This window comes from Etheostoma spectabile, chromosome 4, assembly GCF_008692095.1.
Source record: "Etheostoma spectabile isolate EspeVRDwgs_2016 chromosome 4, UIUC_Espe_1.0, whole genome shotgun sequence".
NCBI lineage: Eukaryota > Metazoa > Chordata > Actinopteri > Perciformes > Percidae > Etheostoma > Etheostoma spectabile.
The window spans coordinates 26,301,509-26,321,454 of NC_045736.1; the positions used below are offsets into that span (position 1 = coordinate 26,301,509).

Consider the following 19,946-nt stretch of genomic DNA (forward strand, 5'->3'; position numbering starts at 1 on the left):
TACTGTAAATGTTAGTAAAATTAGATTAAAACTCTATCACTTGTCAGCATCAACTGTGAATTTTTAACCTGAAGCACTTATTCAAAACTCATAGCACTCATAGAAGCTTTTTATATTTGCCTGTGTGTGTGATCCAGGTGCTCTGTATTGGGCCAACTGGCACAGGAAAGACCTTGACCATTTCAGACAAGCTGTTGAAAAACATGTCTGCGGAATACATCACACACTTCCTCATGTTTTCTGCCCGCACCTCAGCCAACCAGACTCAAGATTATATTGACAGTAAACTAGACAAACGGTATGCCTGCTCTACAGTACATCGTCAATCCAGTTACACATTATTTACAATACTACAAACTATATATTTGTGACCCACCAACAGACGGAAAGGTGTGTTTGGACCTCCAATAGGAAAGTATTTCATCTTCTTTATTGATGACCTAAACATGCCGCTGTTGGAGACTTATGGTGCTCAGCCTCCTATTGAACTGCTGAGGCAGTGGATGGACCATGGAGGCTGGTATGACAGGAAACTGATAGGTAAGATTTCTGGAGGCCTTTTTGCTTTTCCCACCTTTTTGTTCCTTTAAGCTTTTGATATTTTATGTTCTTTATTGTCACACAGAGTATTTCTTCATGCCTAATGTAATAACTGTTGTAATAATAAAGAAAATACTAATAATAATAATGCATAGATTCGGGTTTTGTTGTTTTTGCTCAGAAACGCAAAACATCTCATTAGATTGAGCTTCTCTTTGTTTCCCTACCCTTTCTCCCAGGGACATTCAGGAACATAGTGGACATTAATTTTGCCTGTGCCATGGGACCCCCGGGGGGAGGCCGGAACCCCATCACTCAGCGCTTTACACGCCACTTCAACTTCCTGTCTTTCACTGAAATGGAAGATGCCAGCAAGAAAAAGATTTTCTCCACCATTCTGGGCAGTTGGATGGGTGAGTCGGGTCTGCTAATCTGTCAAAACAGATGTTGCTGGGGAAAGATTACTTACATCACCTTGTAGAAAAACAAACAACAGTCTTTAACTGAATCTTTGTTCTCTTTCAGATGGAGATATGAGTAAAGACGAACCAGGCAGTAAGTCAAGATCACAGAGAAAGGGAGTAGATTAAGAGTGCATAGTGTGAAATTGTAAAATTTCATTTATTACTGTAAGATACAAAACACATCTAAATAATTACCGGTTTAAGTCATTTTAACTTACAAAATAAGCACATAAGCTCTATCAAGCCACATGTTGACCAAAGCATATCTTCTGATAAAAAGAAAATGTCATTACATCTCTCTTCTCCTGCTATTTTTTTCAGGACCTGTGCCAGCAATTCAGCCGCTGAATGAGTCTCTTGTAGACGCTACTATCCGAGTCTACTCTACGATTACCTCCCAGCTCCTCCCAACTCCAGCCAAGTCCCATTACACCTTCAACATCAGAGACATGTCCAAGGTCTTTCAGGGCATCCTCATGGCTGAGGCTGGAAAGATAGAGGTATTTAGATCCAACAGAATCCATCATTTTTTATCAATGATTTTATTATTAATCACAATTTAGATTTTATGTTTTTAACTGAAACCTGGTTAGACCATAATAACAGTGCTGCTGTTCTCATTGAGTTAGCTCCCCCTAACTTCAGTTTTATGAGCGAGAATAGAGCAAATAAGAAAGGCGGTGGAGTCGCCATTTTGTTTAATGACTCATTCCACTGTACGCAAATATGTTATGGAAATTTTGCTTCTTTTGAACGTGTGGCTCTGCAGTTAAGGTCTTCCCTTCAAGCTATACTTCTAAACATCTACAGGCCACCTAAATATTGTGCAACCTTCAATGATGACTTCACTGAACTGCTGTCTATAATCTGTATTAACTTTGATTGTGTAATCATTGAGGTTGATTTTAACATTCATGTTGACAACCCCAGGACAGGGGGACCAAAGAACTGTGTTGTGTTTTTGAGAACTATGGACTGACTCAGCATTTGACGGAGCCCACGCACAGTAAGGGGCACACTCTGGACCTGATTGTCTCCAAGGGTCTGAATATTTCCAAGGTTGTGGTGACTGACGTTGCTCTCTCTGATCCTTCCTGTGTTTTCTTTAACGGCACTATCTCTGTGCCCAAAAGTGTCCAAATAAAGTTAATCAAAAAACTGTATATCACTGAAAACACCAGTGAAACATTTATTCAGCTTTTCTCCTCCACACCCGCCCTCTCTGGGCTCTCAGCGACTGAGCTTGTAGATAATTTCATCTGTAAAATTACAAATGTTATTGATACCATGCACTTAGGTCAAAGTTGTCTCTGGTTAAAAAAGATCGCCATGGAGAAATGTCCTACTGGTGATAACAGAAAAAAAGAGTGTTGAAAAGTTGAATGAAGGTGGCATTATAACACCTATAAAGAGAGACTGCAAGAAGGTCCTTCTTCTCTGACATTATCACTAGAAACAACAATAATTCACGTGCTTTGTTTGCTGCTGTTGATAGGTTAACAAACTCCTTCAGTACCAGTAGCATCTGAACTTTTATCTACAAATCCTGCAATGACTTTGCCTTCTTCTTCAAAGACAAAATTCAGAAGATTAGACAAACAGTCAGTGCCTCCATCAAGTACAGGATATGTGTTGTCACAGTGTTCAGGCAAAACTAATTCCAATATGACAGAATTTCATTCAATCATCTGAAAACCTCCTCTTGTTGCCTTGATATTCTACCAATGGGTGTTTTAAAAAATGTTTCGAATTGTTTGGCTTCTGATCACTGAACAGTTTTAATACCTTTCAGTGGGGTTTCTGACCACACCACAGCATTGAGACGGCTCTTTAATGACATCCACCTTAACACAGAAAGTGGCAAAACTACAGTCTTAGTATTACTTGATCTTAATGCTGCATTTGACACGGTCGACCCTGATATATTACCAGACCGATTGGAAAACTGGGTTGGCCTTTCTGGCTCAGTACTAAACTGGTTTGAATCCTACTTAAAGAATAGGGACTACTTTGGGTCAATAGGTAATTATGCATTTGAGCATACAAATATGACGTGCGGAGTTCCCCAAGACTCCATTCTGGGGCCTCTTCTGTTTAACATCTACATGCTTCCACTGGCTCAGATTATGGAAAACAACAGAATAAGTTACCATAGTTATGCGGACGACACACAAATTTACATAACCATATTGCCAGGGGACTATAGTCCAATACAAAAACTGACTAAGTGCAAATTAGCAACACAAACATATTAATGGCTGGATGTGCCAGAACTTTCTGAAATTAAATGAAGGAAAAACTGAGGTGGTTGTTTTTGGAGCAAAAAAGGAACAATTAAAAGTCTGCGCTCAGCTTCAAACAACAATGTTAAAAACAACAGACAAAGCCAGAAATCTTGGTGTAGTCATGGACTCAGACCTGAATTTTAACAGCCACATTAAGACTATTACAAAGTCAGCCTATTATCACCTTAAAAACATATCAAGGGTAAAGCGACTTATGTGTCAACAGGATTTGGAAAAACTTGCTTTCATCTTCAGTAGGCTTGACTACTGCAATGGTGTCTTTACAGGTCTCCCTAAAAAATCAATCAGACAGCTACAGCTGATTCAGAATGCTGCTGAGGAGTCCTCACTAAGACCAAGAGACTGGATCATATCACTCCAGTTCTGAAGTCTTTACACTGGCTTTATGTGTCTCAAAGAATTGATTTCAAAGTACTTTTGCTAGTTTATAAATCACTAAACGGTTTAGGGCCAAAATACATTTCTGATGTGCTACTACACTATGACCCACCCAAACCTCTCAGGTCATCTGGGACAGGTCTGCTTTCTGTCCACAGAGTCAGAACTAAACAGGGAGAAGCAGCATTCAGTTTCTATGCTCCTCATATCTGGAACAAACTCCAGAAAACTGCAGATTCGCTGCTACTCTCAGTTCTTTTAAATCAAGGCTGAAGACCTTTCTTTTGGATGTTGCCTTTCTTTAAATGGCTATTCATTTCTTTAATGTTTAATTTCTTATACTGCGCTGTAACTTTTATTCTTGTGTTTTATCTGTTTTTATTTTTTTTACTGTTTAACTGTTTTTGTGTAAAGCACTTTGAATTGCCCTGTTGCTGAAAGGTGCTATACAAATAAAGCTGCCTTGCCTTATGAAATGTTGGACTACCCATTCAGGTAAAGTCACTTGATCCGCTAAGTACTTACAAATTCAGTTAACTTTGAAGCAACTAGTACCAGAAGTGTGTTGTATGGCTTTTGTCACCCTAGCAATGGAGCCAACAAATAGTCTGGGTGCCCTTGAATAATTATATGTAAGTTTTGACTAATGAGAAATGTCGGAACGATTAAAAAGACGCCAGTATAAAATCAGTGTTACTTTGGTGATTTTAGGACAAATTGCAGCTGCTGCAGTTGTGGTATCATGAAAACTGCCGGATTTTCCAAGACCGCCTGGTGTGTGCCGAGGATAGAGACTGGTTCAACAAGCTCCTGAAGGACTGCATTCAGGAATTTGACTGCAGTTTTGAAGAGGTTGTGCACTGCCAACCTGTTTTGTATGGAGATTTCATGATTCCTGGAGCTGACCGCAAAGTCTACACATTCATAGAAGACAAGGAACGGGTGAGTGGTGCCAACCAATGTTGGAAATATGCCATTGTATAACCTTCTGTTGCTAAATATCTGACCAGTTGGCTCATGGGTATTAACATTGTACTTTGTGAGCTTAATTTATAGATTCCCAATGTCAATGTGTTTTTTCATTTAATAGCATAAGTGAGTGACCGTAAACCCACTAAAAGGTTTCTACCTCTATATTATATAATTTAGTTGGCGAAAGTGATGGAGGAATACATGGAAGACTACAACCAGATAAATACCACCAAGATGAAGCTGGTGCTCTTCATGGATGCCATTGAGCATGTGTGCCGTATTGGCCGCATCCTTCGCCAACCTTTGGGCAATGCCCTGTTGCTTGGAGTGGGTGGGAGCGGGCGTCAGTCCCTCACTAAGCTGGCCTCATATATGTGAGATCTCACACTTTGTACAACTCCCATGCCAACAGGCTAAATACAATGTCATGAAACAAGAAAAAATATCTCAATTTACCTGCTTTTTAAAAGGATCACACTGCTGGTTTTGTGTGTGTTCAATACTGCTTTCTTTTCTTTTTTTTAAAGCATAGAAAAATTTTACGATTGATGTCCTATTTTATGAACAGCTGTTTCCATTAATTTCAGCACACTATAAAGTATCAGACATGAGAGAGATACAGTAATATGTAACAATCAACATTCAGTTGATTTTGTTTTATACCAAACTGTAATTGCAAGTGCAATTTTTATTGATTATTGAATAATAGTTCAGGTACAAACAGGTGCTGTTAATAAAATAAAAACATAAAAATCTCTTCTGCAATTTACTGTTAATGTGCTTAAACATGCAGGAACACCAGTATGATCCTTTAAATATTTTGTGGCCCAGTCCTCATAGTGCGTTTGTCCATATTCAGGTCAGATTATGAGTGTTTCCAGATTGAGCTTTCTAAGAACTACGGTCAGACAGAGTGGAGAGAAGATATTAAAAGAATCATGCTTAAGGCCGGCCTTCAGGACCTGCAGATCACCTTTCTCTTTGTAGACACGCAGGTAAAGTGTTCTCTTATGCCTTGCTGCAGTATACTTCGTGTGGTAGTTAATAGCATTGCTGATACACAGTCCTAGTACATACTGTACTGGAACTTTGTTGTAGGAATGCTGTTGTACAAAATGCAACATGTAGATCTAAATGATCTTATGTTCTCAGCAGAAGGCTATGCATCAAATATTCATCAGTATCTTTGTGTTAAACTCCCAGATTAAGAGTGAGTCATTCCTAGAGGATATCAACAATATTTTGAACTCTGGGGATGTTCCCAACCTGTATGCCTCAGACGAGATGGAGCGCATCCAGGAAGCCATGAAGCCAGTGTTGCAAGATCTCGGCCAACAGCCAACTAAAGCCAACCTCATGGCTGCTTACATCAGGAGGGTCCGCAGCAACATCCACACTGTACTCTGCATGAGGTTAGTAATTCTGTTGGTTGGTTGATCAAAAGCAAATTGAAAGAAGTACATACATTTGGCCTTTATCTTTGTTCTTCCTATACCTCGTTTCTTCTTTATTTTTTTCTCTGCAGTCCTATTGGTGAGGTGTTTCGTGCACGCCTGAGGCAGTTTCCCTCACTTGTGACATGTTGCACCATAGACTGGTTCAGTGCCTGGCCAGAGGAGGCTCTGGAGGCTGTGGCCACATCGTTTCTTAATGAGCTGCCTGAGCTAGAAGCCAGCCCCACAGTCATCAGGGGACTGGTGAGCATGCTGTGTGTGTGTGTTTGTGTGTGTGTGTGTGTGTGTGTGTTCTGATCTGTTGAGCCCATGTTTGTTTTTTTATTCATCCTTGACGTACCACTTCCGGGATTGCTCCCTTGCCACTGGAAAATACGCTGGATTTCACTCATGTAGTCCGGATGTTGGTTGCTTTGGGCTTCCTTTGTGTTGACATTTTAAACTCTGGTTGATTAAGGGGGGACATAGAGGACTATGGTTAACCTTTTCTCAGATCTCTGCAAGGTAAATTCAGCTAGCTAGACTATCTGTCTAATTTGAGTTTTCTGTTGCATGATTAAAACAACTTGTAAACGTTCACATGTTCCACCAAAACAAGTTCCTTCAGAGCCTATTTTGCAGTTGGAACAACTTTTTATTAAACGCAGTCTCTCCTTAATTGATTCCCTTCTCCAGACATTGATGTGTGTGAAGATCCACCAGATGGTAGCAAGGATGTGTGAACAATATTTGGCCGAGCTTTCTCGACACAACTATGTCACACCCAAGAGCTACCTGGAACTGCTCAAAATCTTCTCAAATCTCACTGGACGCAAAAAGCAAGAGCTGTGTGCTGCTCGTGAACGGATGAAGACTGGCCTGGACAAGGTAGGGAACTGAACTGGAAAAATATATATAAATGTAAGTACATGTTTACACTCTTCTCTGACTACCTGCTATTCTGTGATCATGGAGCTTCTTAGCACAGCAGAGGATGTGAGTAAGATGCTGGAGGAGCTGGAGACAATGAGACCCCTTTTGGAAGAGGCCGCTAAGGACACTGAAGTCACTATGGAGACCATTAAAGTAAGGAAAACTAAGATCAGAAAAAAAAAATCAGTAATAGTGTAGCAATAACTGGAACCAACAATAACGGGCCAATTTATAGTGTTTGTCCCATATATGTGCAGCAGTGTTTTTGAAAAACATACCAACTTATGACTTATGTTGCCAGAAAGACACAGTGGTTGCAGAGGAGACCCGAAAGTCAGTGAAAGAAGAGGAAGCCAAGGCTTCAGAGAAAGCTCGTTTTGCAGGAGCCATCGCAGCAGACGCCCAGAGAGATTTGGATGAGGCTCTGCCAGCCCTGGATGCTGCCCTTGCCAGCCTCAAGTCTCTCAACAAGAATGATGTCACTGAGGTCAAATATTTTGATGATGATAGGTTGAAGATATTCTTTAATTAGTGCACTGTACAGTTTAAATGTATACTACAACCACTAGAATGTTTTTTTCCATAGGTGCGAGCCATGCAGCGACCTCCTGCAGGGGTAAAGCTGGTCATTGAGGCAGTGTGCATTATGAAGGGCATCAAACCCAAAAGGGTACCTGGAGAGAAGCCTGGCAGCAAGGTTGACGATTACTGGGAACCTGGTAAAAGTCTGCTTCAAGACCCTGGAAAGTTTCTGGAAAGCCTTTTCAAGTATGATAAGGTAGAGTTCATATCTAGTAGCATATGTTGTCCTTGTCTTTCCAGAACACCATTGTTGTCTTTTCACATTTTGCTTTAATCTCTTAAATTTTCTAAATTTTATTGTTAGATGCTAATTTGGTCATTTCCTTCTTAGAAGATGTATTAAAGCTGTTTTTTCTGCCAAAAATCATTTCTGCAGGAAAATATCCCGGATAGCGTGATCAATATAGTCCAGCCCTACATAGATAATGAGGAATTCCAGCCAGCCTCCATTGCCAAGGTTTCTACAGCCTGTACCTCTATTTGCCAGTGGGTGCGAGCCATGCATAAATATCACTTTGTGGCCAAGGCTGTGGGACCTAAAAGGGTAAAAACTGAAATCCACATTTTAGCCATTGGCTATCCATGTAAGACACCACTGTATTTACAAGTTTTTCTAAAAAGTGAGTCTTCTAAATATTTGCACAGAAAGCTCTCCAGGAGGCCCAGGAGGATTTAGCTGTGACCCAGCGCATCCTGGATGATGCCAATGAAAAGCTAGCAGCGGTGGAGGGTGGCATTTCCGCTTTGCAGGCCAAGTACCAGGACTGTGTGGCTAAGAAAAATGAGCTGGACAACAAGTACCAACTGTGTGAGGCCCGCCTCGTCCGAGCAGACAAGGTTAGAAGGAAGGATAAGATAAGACTACACTTCATTAATCCACATGGGGGGGATTTTAACATTGTAGCAGGACAAGAAACAGACCAAAAAGATGGTTAGAAACAGAATACAGATTCATAGAAAAATACAGTGTAATGCAGTGTAATATTGCACTGTAATATTGTCTAATAAGAATACTTTTTTTTTTATCATTTTTAGGTAATTTTAACATGACGTTTTTGATATTGATAGTTGCATCATGATGATGCATTATTGATCTTCTCCAGCTTATAGGTGGACTGGCAGATGAGAAAGTGCGTTGGAAGGAAACAGTGGAACATCTGGATTACATGGTCAATAATGTGGCAGGCGATGTGCTTTTGTCTGCAGGATATGTAGCATACCTGGGACCCTTCACTGTAAGTGACATGTAACTTAGTGCTTGAGTATGAATACATGTTAAAAAGTTGCAATACCCATAATATACTGTATATACTGTGTACATAGATCCCATTACAATCAACTGCATTTTTATGAATCCATATTGTGATGCTTTAACTTAAAAAAATGTAACTTTTGTTTTTGCTGTCCCAGTAGACAAAAAAAAAATCTAACCAATAAAAATAATAAAATCTGAAGATAATGGTATTGTTGTTGATAAAAGTATTGTTGAAAGCATGATTTCATAAAATAGTGATTTTTAGTAGGTTGGCCATAGTGTGTCTTTTCCTATTCCTATTTAGTGCAGCACTATTGCATTGTTTGCATGAAGGTGCACTGTTTTTGTGTTTAGGGAAAGTACAGGACAGCCATGGCTGAGGAGTGTTTGCATTGTTTCAAAGAGCTAAGTGTTCCACACACTGACAAACCAAACCTGATCAACACCCTCGGAGATCGAGTCAAGATCCGCTCCTGGCAGGTCAGAACCTACTGACCTTCAGGGTTTAAGCCTCTTACCATTTTAATTGTAAATAGTCAGACCATCAGACTGACCCAGTACTGACTTGTGTACTTTTAGACTTAAATTTACTTTTAATTATCATTTACCTTGTCATCATACTTGTCCTTTCTATGTGCATAGATATCAGGTTTGCCCAATGATAACCTTTCAGTGGAGAACGGTGTGATTGCTCAGTACTCTCTGCGCTGGGCTTTATTTATTGATCCTCAAGGACAAGCCAACAAGTGGATCAAGAACATGGTGAGGACTATCTGTTTGTATATGTGTGCTGCTCCAACCATAACTGCAGAGGGTGTCAGTGAGACAAAAAGACATGAGATGTAGGCTAACTAGATTGGAATTTATTCCTGACATTACGTGTATAGTTTGTAATTATACTTTATGTACCAGTATCAAAGTTGACATAGCAGAGTATCCAGTGCAGTTCGATATGTTGTTAAATAAGTTTCGGTACATATCGTTGTACTTGTTTTGGCTGTGTAGCAAACAGTGGTTAGATTGTTGGGGTACCTCTTATTCCGCATCACCAACAACTCCCCTGAAAAGCTTCTTTGTCTGTAGTTGTATTTAATCTGGGGTGCCCTGGTAGCTCACCTGGTAGAGCATGCTCCGCATGTTCCAAGGCCCAGGGTTCAATTCCAACCTTTGGCCCTTTGCTACATGTCTTCCGTCTCTCTCTCCCTCTTTTCATTCATACAACTGTCCTATCAGTTAAAGACAAAAATGCCCTAAAAAAGTATCATTCATTCATATTTGCTTCCTGTTGTCTCTCAGGAGCAGGACAATGCATTGGAGGTTATTAAGCTAAGTGACCGTGACTTCCTTCGCAGTCTTGAGAACGCCATTTCTTTGGGTAGACCCTGCCTCTTGGAGAATGTAGGAGATGAGTTAGATCCTGCTCTAGAACCTGTCTTGTTGCAACAGGTGAATACACACATCTTCTACAAACAAAGATAATTTGTACCGTCTGGCGGTGTTGTGCAAATATCCACCGTACACTGGTTTGCCTAACTCACATTTTTGGCCCTTAGACATTTAAGCAGCAAGGAAATACAATGCTGAAGCTGGGGGATTCAGTCATCGTTTACCAGAAAAGCTTCAAGATGTACATCACCACCAAGCTGCCTAACCCTCACTACTCTCCAGAGGTCTTTACCAATGTCACCCTCATTAACTTCACCTTGTCACCCAGGTAATACATGCTTTAAACAGATAAAAGAATTTTTTTTTATTTTTTTTTCTTCTTATCTGGCATCAATTATCTCAGCTATGGTCACATTTTTCTCAGCTACCCTTCAGTGCTAAGCTCTGACAGAAAAGTCTTATTGCTTGTCCTAATTCACTCTGCATCCAAAATTCACAAGTGGTGTTATTATTTAAATATAGGTGCAAAGCATAAAATAGTTATATTTGAAAGCAATGCTAATGCAAGTTTGTATATTTGTTAAGTTTGAAAAAGGCAGTCTTTCAGTCTTATCTGTTTTTAAAATTTGTTGGTCAATACTGTACCATAATATTCTGCATTCCATATCTCAAAATTACATGGTGAGACGAAGATGTTAGGGATACATTAAAAAAAAAAACAGCTAGCGACCAGATATAAACCAACGATTGTCAGAATCAATGTAGGGTATGTACTGTATTCTAACAACTATGTCTTGGTTTTACTGTTTTTGTGTAAATGTGCATTTTTTTGCGTTTCCAGTGGTCTAGAGGACCAGTTGCTGGGCCTGGTTGTGGCTAAGGAACGTCCAGACCTGGAGGAGGCCAAGAACCAGCTGATCATCAGCAACGCAAAGATGAAACAGGAACTAAAAGAAATTGAGGATGAGATCCTGTTTCGATTGAGCTCCACAAAGGGGAACCCTGTGGACAATGAGGAGCTCATCCAAGTGTTGGGGGCTTCCAAGATCAAAGCTGGGGAGATCCAGGTAAGATAGTAAGAGAGCTGTTATCTCTAATATTACATATGTCCTACCATAAAGTTCTTAATTAACTAGCTTGGAAGCGTTTTTTTCCTCAATTACAACTCTCTCCGAAACCAAAATAAGATACAATAACAATGTGCCATCAAACTCATAAGCCACTGTTGTTGGAATTCTACTAATGCAAACTGGTTTTACTGGCAGGCCAAAGTGATGGCAGCAGAGCAGACAGAGCAGAGCATTGATGCTACCCGTCTGGAGTATGTTCCGGTGGCTGTGCGCACACAGATTCTCTTCTTTTGTGTATCGGACCTGTCTAATGTTGACCCTATGTACCAGTACTCACTGGAGTGGTTCCTTGGCATCTTCATGGCTGGCATAGCCAACTCTGAGAAAGCAGGTACAAATGAGTTCCACAGTAAATGTCATCATTCTCTTTGGTTGCAAGATTGTTCACACGATTATGCCTGTGCAGATGGAAAATTCATGAAAACTGGCTTATGGCATTGAAACCAGATGTCAAAAATATTTTTCTGCTTACACTGATTTTTTTCTATGACATTCTGTTTCTTACAGACACGGTGGAGAAGAGAATCACCAACATCAATACATTTTTCACTTTCAGCCTGTACAGCAATGTGTGCCGCAGCTTGTTTGAAAAGCACAAACTCATGTTTGCCTTTCTCCTGTGCGTTCGTATTATGATGAATGAGAACAAAATTGATCTGGTGAGAAACAAGGGAAGATCTCCCTATCCCCTATTTAATTTCCTGTAGGGACCCATAGAAATACAAAAGTTAAGTCAATCCAGGTACATTTGATGAATCTGTGTTATCTCTCTGTGGCAGGCTGAGTGGCGCTACCTGCTATCTGGAGGAATGCCCGTCCAAAGGCTGACCAACCCAGCAGTGAGTTGGCTGTCGGAGCGTGCCTGGCAGGACATCCTGGGCCTCAGTGCTCTGGACAACTTCAGCAACCTGGCAAAGAGCTTTGTCGAACATCTGCAGGGTTTCAAGAGGATTTTTGACAGCAACCAGCCTCACAGGCACGCGTAGATAACCACTATGTTAACAAATGTACACAAGCATCCTTCATTTGTACTCTGTAGAAGATGTCAATATCTATTAAAGTGTGCATGTGTGTATGTTTTCCTAAAGGGAGCCTCTCCCAGGAGATTGGGACACAAAGATGGACACATTCCAGAAGTTGTTGGTCTTGCGCTGTCTGAGGGCTGACAGTCTTGTTCAAGGCCTGCAGGACTTTGTCTCAGCTAAGCTGGGACAACGCTTCATAGAGCCTCAGGTAGAGTCACTCTCCTCTCTTTCCTTAATGTTAATGTTAAAACCAATATGTATGCAGTGACACAAATGTATTCTTATCTCTGTCACAGTGGCTTAGAATGGTAATTAACATGGCAATAATGGTTCCATTTGTTTGGGCTTGTTCTGCAGCAGTGCAAACATTGGTAATGTTTGTAGTACTAAATTAACTATGCTAAATTTGTCTGAAAATGATTTCCGGTTGTTTGCTCTACAGTATGCAGCAGCAGTATAAATGGCTTGTTACTCCTTCTCCCTCCATCTTTCCACAGACGTCAGACCTGTCTGTGGTCTTCAAAGAGTCGTCCCCCTTCACTCCCCTCATCTTTGTCCTGTCCCCTGGCACTGATCCTGCTGCTGACCTCTACAAGTTTGCTGACGTCATGGAGTTCTCCAAGAAAATGAATGCCATCTCTCTGGGCCAAGGCCAGGTCAGGACCAGGGGGTGCCTGGGAATTCTCTCTCACTGTCTTTTTTGTACACTCTCTGTGACCCTGGGGAAAGGCACTGTAAAACACTTTCTCACAGAACCAGGCTATTCTCATTTGTCTGATGGCCACCACCTATGTGCTAATTGTTTTCTCTATTTATGGCCATAGACCAGGACAATGAACAATACTAAGTTGACAGATGCTAGATTTCAGGACACCACAATTAAGCTTAAAAAATAACCCTAAAAGCCTTGTGTGTAGGTTTTTTTTTTAGGATAAATGCAGACTCATCCTTCAGAATCTGAAACCTAGTGGCTGGCCAACCAAATCTCCCAGCAACACACTACCCCTGTGGCTGTTCAATAGGTCTTAGTGGGAGTTTATCACATTACCTGCAATTATGTGAGAAGCCTGTTGTATCACCCTGTCCTCAATTTCTGTCTACATTGAACTGAGGGCTCTTAAGCATTTCTGAAACACTCCTAGAATGTCAAATTGGCTGTGAGGAGATTCCCTATGTTACCCACTCTTTAAATAAGGTAAACTTCTAGAAAACATGGATGGTTTCTCTTAACCTAACCTCATGTTAAGTTAAATGTTTTTTGGCAAAACTCTTGGTGTCTTCACATCTGCCTTTTCATCTGCTGTTGTTTGTGTAATTCAGGGACCCTGGGCTGAGACCCTGATGCACGCTGCAATGAAAAGTGGTCAGTGGGTATTCTTCCAGAACTGTCACTTGGCACCCAGCTGGATGCCTGCCCTTGAGAGACTCATTGAAAACATCAACCCAGTAAAGGTCAGAACATATGCATACACATACTGTACACTGTACGCTTGAATTGTACAGGTAAGCCTCATACTTACTTTGCCAGTGTTAATTACTTCCTTGACTTACTTCCTTTACTACCACACATGTCCCACAACAGGTGCATAAGGACTTCCGTCTGTGGCTCACAAGTCTTCCCAGCAACAAGTTCCCAGTGTCCATTCTCCAAAATGGGTCAAAGATGACCATTGAGCCTCCCAAGGGAATCAAGGCCAATCTACAGAAAACCTACCTAAGACTCACCAACGAGTTTTTGTCCTCTTCCACCAAGGTCTGCGTAGTCAGTAGTCACTCTCTGAGTCTGTTCCTGCTTATCATATTTACCATTTTTTGTGAACATCTAGTATCTAAGTTATTCCTCTTCTCACCAGGTAACACACTTCAAGTCTTTGCTCCTGTCTCTGTGTCTCTTCCATGGAATTGCTCTGGAGCGAAGGAAGTTTGGCCCACTGGGCTTTAATATTCCCTATGAGTTCACCGATGGAGATCTGAACATCAGCATTAGCCAACTCAAAATGTTCTTGGACGAGTACCAGAATGTCCCATACAAGGTGAGCAAGATAATGTTTATCTATATTTAACAACTGGCATAAAGTTACTAGCTCCAAAGCCACATCATTTGCAATAATTTCAATCATGTTCCCCCTTTTTTTCCTAACTTATATATTACACATGTCCCGCTCACTGTTGATTGCGATTATGACACATGTCTTATCACTGTGGATAGTTTAGGCATTAGCTTACAGAAACACAGGCCCTTTAGTAAGATACATACGATTTGGTCTCTCGTGTGTGTGTGTGTGTGTGTGTGTGGTGTGTGTGTGTGTGTGTTGTGTGTGTGTGTGTGTGGTTGGTGTCTGTGTGTGTCGTGTCTGTTGTCTGTCTGTCTGTCTGTCTGTGTCTGTCTGTCTGTCTGTCTGTCTGTCTGTCTGTCTGTCTGTCTGTCTGTCTGTCTGTCTGAGAGAGAGAGAGCATGTTCATCTAAGTCTCTCCCCTTTTTGTCCTCTAACTGTACAGGTGCTAACATACACTGCAGGGGAGATTAATTACGGAGGCCGTGTGACAGATGACTGGGACAGACGATGTCTACTCAGTGTGCTGGAGGATTTCTATTGTCCTGCTGTGCTTATTAATAATTATGCCTACTCTTCATCTGGAGTCTACCGACAAATAGACACAAATCTGGATATCAAGGTTAGATAAACGCAAGAACATTCAAAAATTGGGATAAGAGTAGTGTCTGCATTCGTTGGTATACTCCAACATTATTGTATATTTTCAAAGGTTGATAATCACCGGGTTACTCACTTTTCAGTCTACATAATGGTAAGTCTTCATGTGATTCAGCAGGACAGCCATCTATGTAACATGACGATATCTGTAATCAACAACATACCACTAAAATATATTTCTTTTAAAAGCAAATGATACTCACAATACAATCTGCCTGGAGTGCTGCTCGAGTGTGTATAAAGTGTCCCTCTGGTGCTCTTCCTCTTGTGGATCCTAGTTTAGAAAGGTTTAAGGAATATGAGGCCCTTAAGAGGGTAATGATTAAAGAGCCTTCAATATATCTTGGTTATTAAGTCATAAAACATGCCAATGTGTTTCAGCCATTGAGTGCAGAATGGTCGCCTTTGAGCTGTCTCGTACTTTTTACTTTGAGTAATGGCATAAGCTACTTGGTCTTTGTGTTTCAAGATTCAAAGATTGTTTATAGCTATTTTACAGTGTGCTGGACTTTTGATGTGTGATTTCCTCTGCTGAACATGGTCTGTCATATGATTTTACCTGTTTATACTTATGTGACAAATTACTTATCCATATTGATCATGTAATTGTGACTTGCCAACAAGTATAGGAAACAGCCCAAAGGCGACTATTTTGTACTTGCCCTGCCATGAGGAAGGACTTAATGGCTGAAACGTGGAGGAATGTTTTTATTACTCAATCACAAGATATAATAGGCTTTTAATGAATAACCTTTTGAGTGCCTCAGATTCCTTAAACCTTTCTAAAATAGTCATAGACTATGTATTCATTACATTAAAGGTTCAATTCACAAAGACAGGGTGGAAACAATGTGTATAAGATATTTTTATCAAAATGACTGAAAATTATATGCTCTAGTATGTAAAGTGTTACGTATGAAATAATACACATAAATGCAATTCCGACCTCTAGGGTTACTTGGCATACATTCGTGGTTTGCCCATCAATGACACACCTGACATCTTTGGTCTCCATGACAATGCCAACATCAGCTTTGCCCAGAATGAGACCTTCGCCCTGCTGGGAACCGTGCTTTGTCTCCAGCCTCGAGCTGCATCTGCTGGGGGCAAATCTCTGGAAGAGGTACAGATATCATTTATTTAGATTTTCCTTTACTCATATACTTTTACTACTACTTGCAGCCTATTATTGTATGTATATAATAACAACAAAGTGAAAACATTGAAATTTCCCCTCACAGGATTACTAAAGTGTACATTATTATGATCATTATTATTATTATTATGTACACTAACTCAATACAGATCGAAAGGTGTGGGACAACTGAAAACATCATCCTTTTCTCCATCAACAACAGAACATACTTAACTGAGCAATGTTTAGAAGCCTGTCAGGAACTTGATCTTGATCTTGAACTTGATGTGCCTCTTCCTGTACTGTAGAAAGTGGAGGAGATAGTTGCCAGCATTGTTGAAAAGATTCCACAGCCTTTCAGTGTTCAGGAGTTAATGGAAAAGTACCCAGTTCGCTATGAAGAGTCCATGAACACAGTGCTCATCCAGGAGGTCATCAGGTAATATAAGCCTGTGCTATAAGTAAAGCTCACAAACCAAATTGTAGGTCTCCATAATATAATAACAATACACGTCACTCTGCTCTGTTGCTACACATTTAGAACAACAAACCCAAGTCAAACTCCTTGTGTGTGTGTATACATACTTGCCCGTTTAAAACTGATTGTGATGTGTTTGTCTTTGCACAATTTGATCAAATGAATAAACACCTGTTATGCACGTAACTTGTAATAAGCTGATAGTAAGATAAAGGAATGACTGAGTAGTACTGCATCAGATATTTCATGTTTAAATCATTAGTACTTCAGTAATTGGTCCTTGCATTTTTTGTCTTACAGATATAACAAGCTGCTAGAGGTTATCTCTCAGAGTCTCCGAGATATTGTGAAGGCCCTGAAGGGTTTAGTGGTGATGTCATCAGAACTGGAGCTCATGGCCAACAGCCTGTTCAACAACATGGTTCCTGATATGTGGAAAGCCAAGGCAAGACAAGCCACACACAGTTATTCTCCTTTTGATTCCCTTGTTGGTACCAGAGCCCAGTAGTCAGCTGGCAAGTTACAACCCCTGTAAAACATTATGTAATGTAGCATTTTGTAACATTACCAACATTACAAAATGCTGCAATTATGTAAATGCATTCTCTTCTGGGGGGTTGTTGGTTGGTTCAACGACTATTGTTATTATGAGTTTCATTTTGACTGTAAGCTATTTGTAAACAGAATTGATCAGCGGGATGGAGTTGGCCTAGGCCGATAACTGCAGTGATCAAGTGACAGTGTCTTCTGTTCAGAAAAGTGACATGCTCTCTCGCTACGTCTCCCATGTTTTATGGCGCTAAACCCGCCAATCAGATATTAGTCAAACATATTTTTTAGGGTAAAGAGAGGATAGTTGGCATTAGTGGAGCAGGTGGAGCATTTGGGGGGTGCAGAAGATTAGGGGATGTACTTTAAGGCAATGCAAACCCAAAATGTCAAAACATAGAATACAGCAGTGTGCCTTGAACTGAACTAATAATATGCCAGTTAGGGATGAGATTTGGACGTTTGACATTTGGGAGTGATTTCAGTGTACAATATAATAGATTTCCTTTCAGTGACATTCTGTCCAGCTCTAATAATTCTAGGCTCTGCTTTCTAAGAATACATAGTTCTTTGACTGGCCATGTGTCTCTCCCCCTCCAGGCGTACCCTTCTCTGAAGCCTTTGGCATCCTGGGTGTCAGATCTGCTTCAGAGGATCAATTTCCTGCAGAGATGGATCCATTACGGCATTCCACCTGTTTTCTGGATTAGCGGCTTCTTTTTCCCCCAGGCTTTTCTCACTGGAACCCTCCAGAATTACGCCCGTCGCTCCGGCACCTCCATCGACACAATTGGATTTGACTTTGAGGTCAGACAGTAAGCTGTAAATCTGACAGTCTGTGTCATTGACACTGTTTTTAAAACATAATAATTTCAGCCCTAGAACTAAATATTTGCCACTCTAAATTGACTGTGTATGAATATCATCATCTACCATAATTTTATTAGAATTGTTTGAAAGATTTAATATTAAATGTATGCTAATGTATGTTAATATTAAATGTATGCTTTAAATGTATGGGGCGGCTGTGGCTCAGTGGTAGAGCGGTTGTCTGCCAATCGGAAGGTTGGTGGTTCGATCTCCAGCCCTGCAGTCCCATGTCGAAGTGTCCTTGGGCAAGACACTGAACCCCGAGTTGCCCCCGGTGCTGCGCATCGGATTGTGAATGTGTGTGAGTGTTTATCTGATGAGCAGGTGGCACCTTGTACGGAAGCCTTGGCCACAGTGTGTGAATGGTGAATGTATCCTGTATGATGTAAAAAGCGCTTTGAGTAGTCGTTAAGACTAGAAAAGCGCTATATAAATACAGCACATTTACTCTCACCCGTTCTTCCTTATCTCTTTTGGAATCCTTACTGGCTCAGGTAATCGGGAAGTCAGTGTCAGAGATAACAGAGAAACCAAACACAGGCTGCTACATACAGGGTCTATTCCTGGAGGGGGCTCGCTGGGATAACCAGGCAGGTCAACTCACAGATTCCAGGCCCAAGGAGCTCTACACAGAAATGGCCCTCATCTGGCTGATCCCCAAACCCAACCGCAAACCTCCAACCTCTGGGGTCTACATCTGCCCAATCTACAAGACCCTCACACGTGCTGGTTAGTGCACACCGCGTGACTGGATTAACTAATATTATTTGTTAGATTAGATAGTGCTTCGCTAACAAGTTGTTTAATCAGAGATTTATGAAATATTTTAGTCAAGGAAATGGATTACCATAAACTTTTGCTTAAGAACTATTTTTCAGTTTGACGAGGTGTTGACCTGCTCGCTCTAGTGCTTGTGTGTATCTCCTATTGGTGGTTTTATTACCCACCCAAAATAGACTCCAGTTAGTGTCTTGTTTCACGAAGCGACTGAAAGTGCAGCTCTGAATTTCCACCCACAGCACATAGCCAACACCTTAGACTACTCAGAAACACTTTACTAGTGTGATGATGGAAAAATACAAACAATTGAAATGTCTTCATGTGACTGAACTGCTTTGTGTAATTTTTTTAGGGACTTTGTCTACAACCGGCCATTCCACCAACTATGTGATCTCGGTGGAGCTGCCTACAGATCACGATCAGAGGCACTGGGTCAAACGGGGAGTCGCCCTCATCTGTGCACTGGACTACTAAATACACACACACCCTTACACACGCCCTTTTCATATGCAGGAAAACTCAAATCAAACACAGACACTTTGTCTATGCACCTTGAGTCTCTTGAAATGATCTCACTAAAACTTGCTGTGTAATAAACTCTTTTTTCACAATGCCATATTATTGCAATGATGCTATGTAAGATTATTTACTTTGATATAATCCCTTGGTTAAAGGGATCCTGCTGCAGTTTTCCGCCTACTATACTGTAGCTTTTTAGGACCCCATGTAAGTTTTGCTTCAAATCTACTCTCCTCCTTTACTACCATAAATCAACAAGCAGCTTATCTTGTTCTGCACAATGCTTACTGAAAACTGAACTGAATATACGTCCTGCTCCTTTAAGACTTCCACATAGAGCCAGTTGAGAAATCTGACTTGACTGTAGGAGGGTGGTGCTTATACTAACAGTGCCAGGGACTTGCCATGTGAGCACAACCAAAGGGGTCTAGGTCAAGGAGAAGCTGAGATCAGCATTATCAAGAGAATATCCTAATCTCCCCTCTGCTGTCTGTTAA

General features: G+C 40.8%; 1 protein-coding gene across 1 annotated transcript in view; it reads left to right on the forward strand.

The window, feature by feature from the left end:
• Positions 1–19,764, forward strand: part of dnah1 (dynein, axonemal, heavy chain 1) — a 34,494-nt gene extending 14,730 nt beyond the window's left edge. The window contains 37 exon segments of the mRNA XM_032513454.1: positions 138–298; positions 383–540; positions 780–953; positions 1,066–1,095; positions 1,326–1,504; positions 4,400–4,630; positions 4,838–5,034; positions 5,520–5,655; positions 5,864–6,072; positions 6,186–6,357; positions 6,790–6,981; positions 7,069–7,179; positions 7,328–7,513; positions 7,613–7,804; positions 7,985–8,152; positions 8,254–8,445; positions 8,712–8,843; positions 9,218–9,343; positions 9,506–9,625; positions 10,160–10,309; positions 10,417–10,577; positions 11,091–11,316; positions 11,515–11,710; positions 11,887–12,038; positions 12,159–12,355; positions 12,468–12,612; positions 12,902–13,060; positions 13,725–13,856; positions 13,987–14,157; positions 14,258–14,437; positions 14,904–15,080; positions 16,071–16,241; positions 16,562–16,692; positions 17,032–17,176; positions 17,881–18,087; positions 18,645–18,879; positions 19,283–19,764. Coding sequence (XP_032369345.1) covers positions 138–298; positions 383–540; positions 780–953; positions 1,066–1,095; positions 1,326–1,504; positions 4,400–4,630; positions 4,838–5,034; positions 5,520–5,655; positions 5,864–6,072; positions 6,186–6,357; positions 6,790–6,981; positions 7,069–7,179; positions 7,328–7,513; positions 7,613–7,804; positions 7,985–8,152; positions 8,254–8,445; positions 8,712–8,843; positions 9,218–9,343; positions 9,506–9,625; positions 10,160–10,309; positions 10,417–10,577; positions 11,091–11,316; positions 11,515–11,710; positions 11,887–12,038; positions 12,159–12,355; positions 12,468–12,612; positions 12,902–13,060; positions 13,725–13,856; positions 13,987–14,157; positions 14,258–14,437; positions 14,904–15,080; positions 16,071–16,241; positions 16,562–16,692; positions 17,032–17,176; positions 17,881–18,087; positions 18,645–18,879; positions 19,283–19,404 — 6,123 coding nt within the window. The 3' untranslated portion in view covers positions 19,405–19,764.
• The last annotated feature ends 182 nt before the right edge of the window (positions 19,765–19,946 follow it).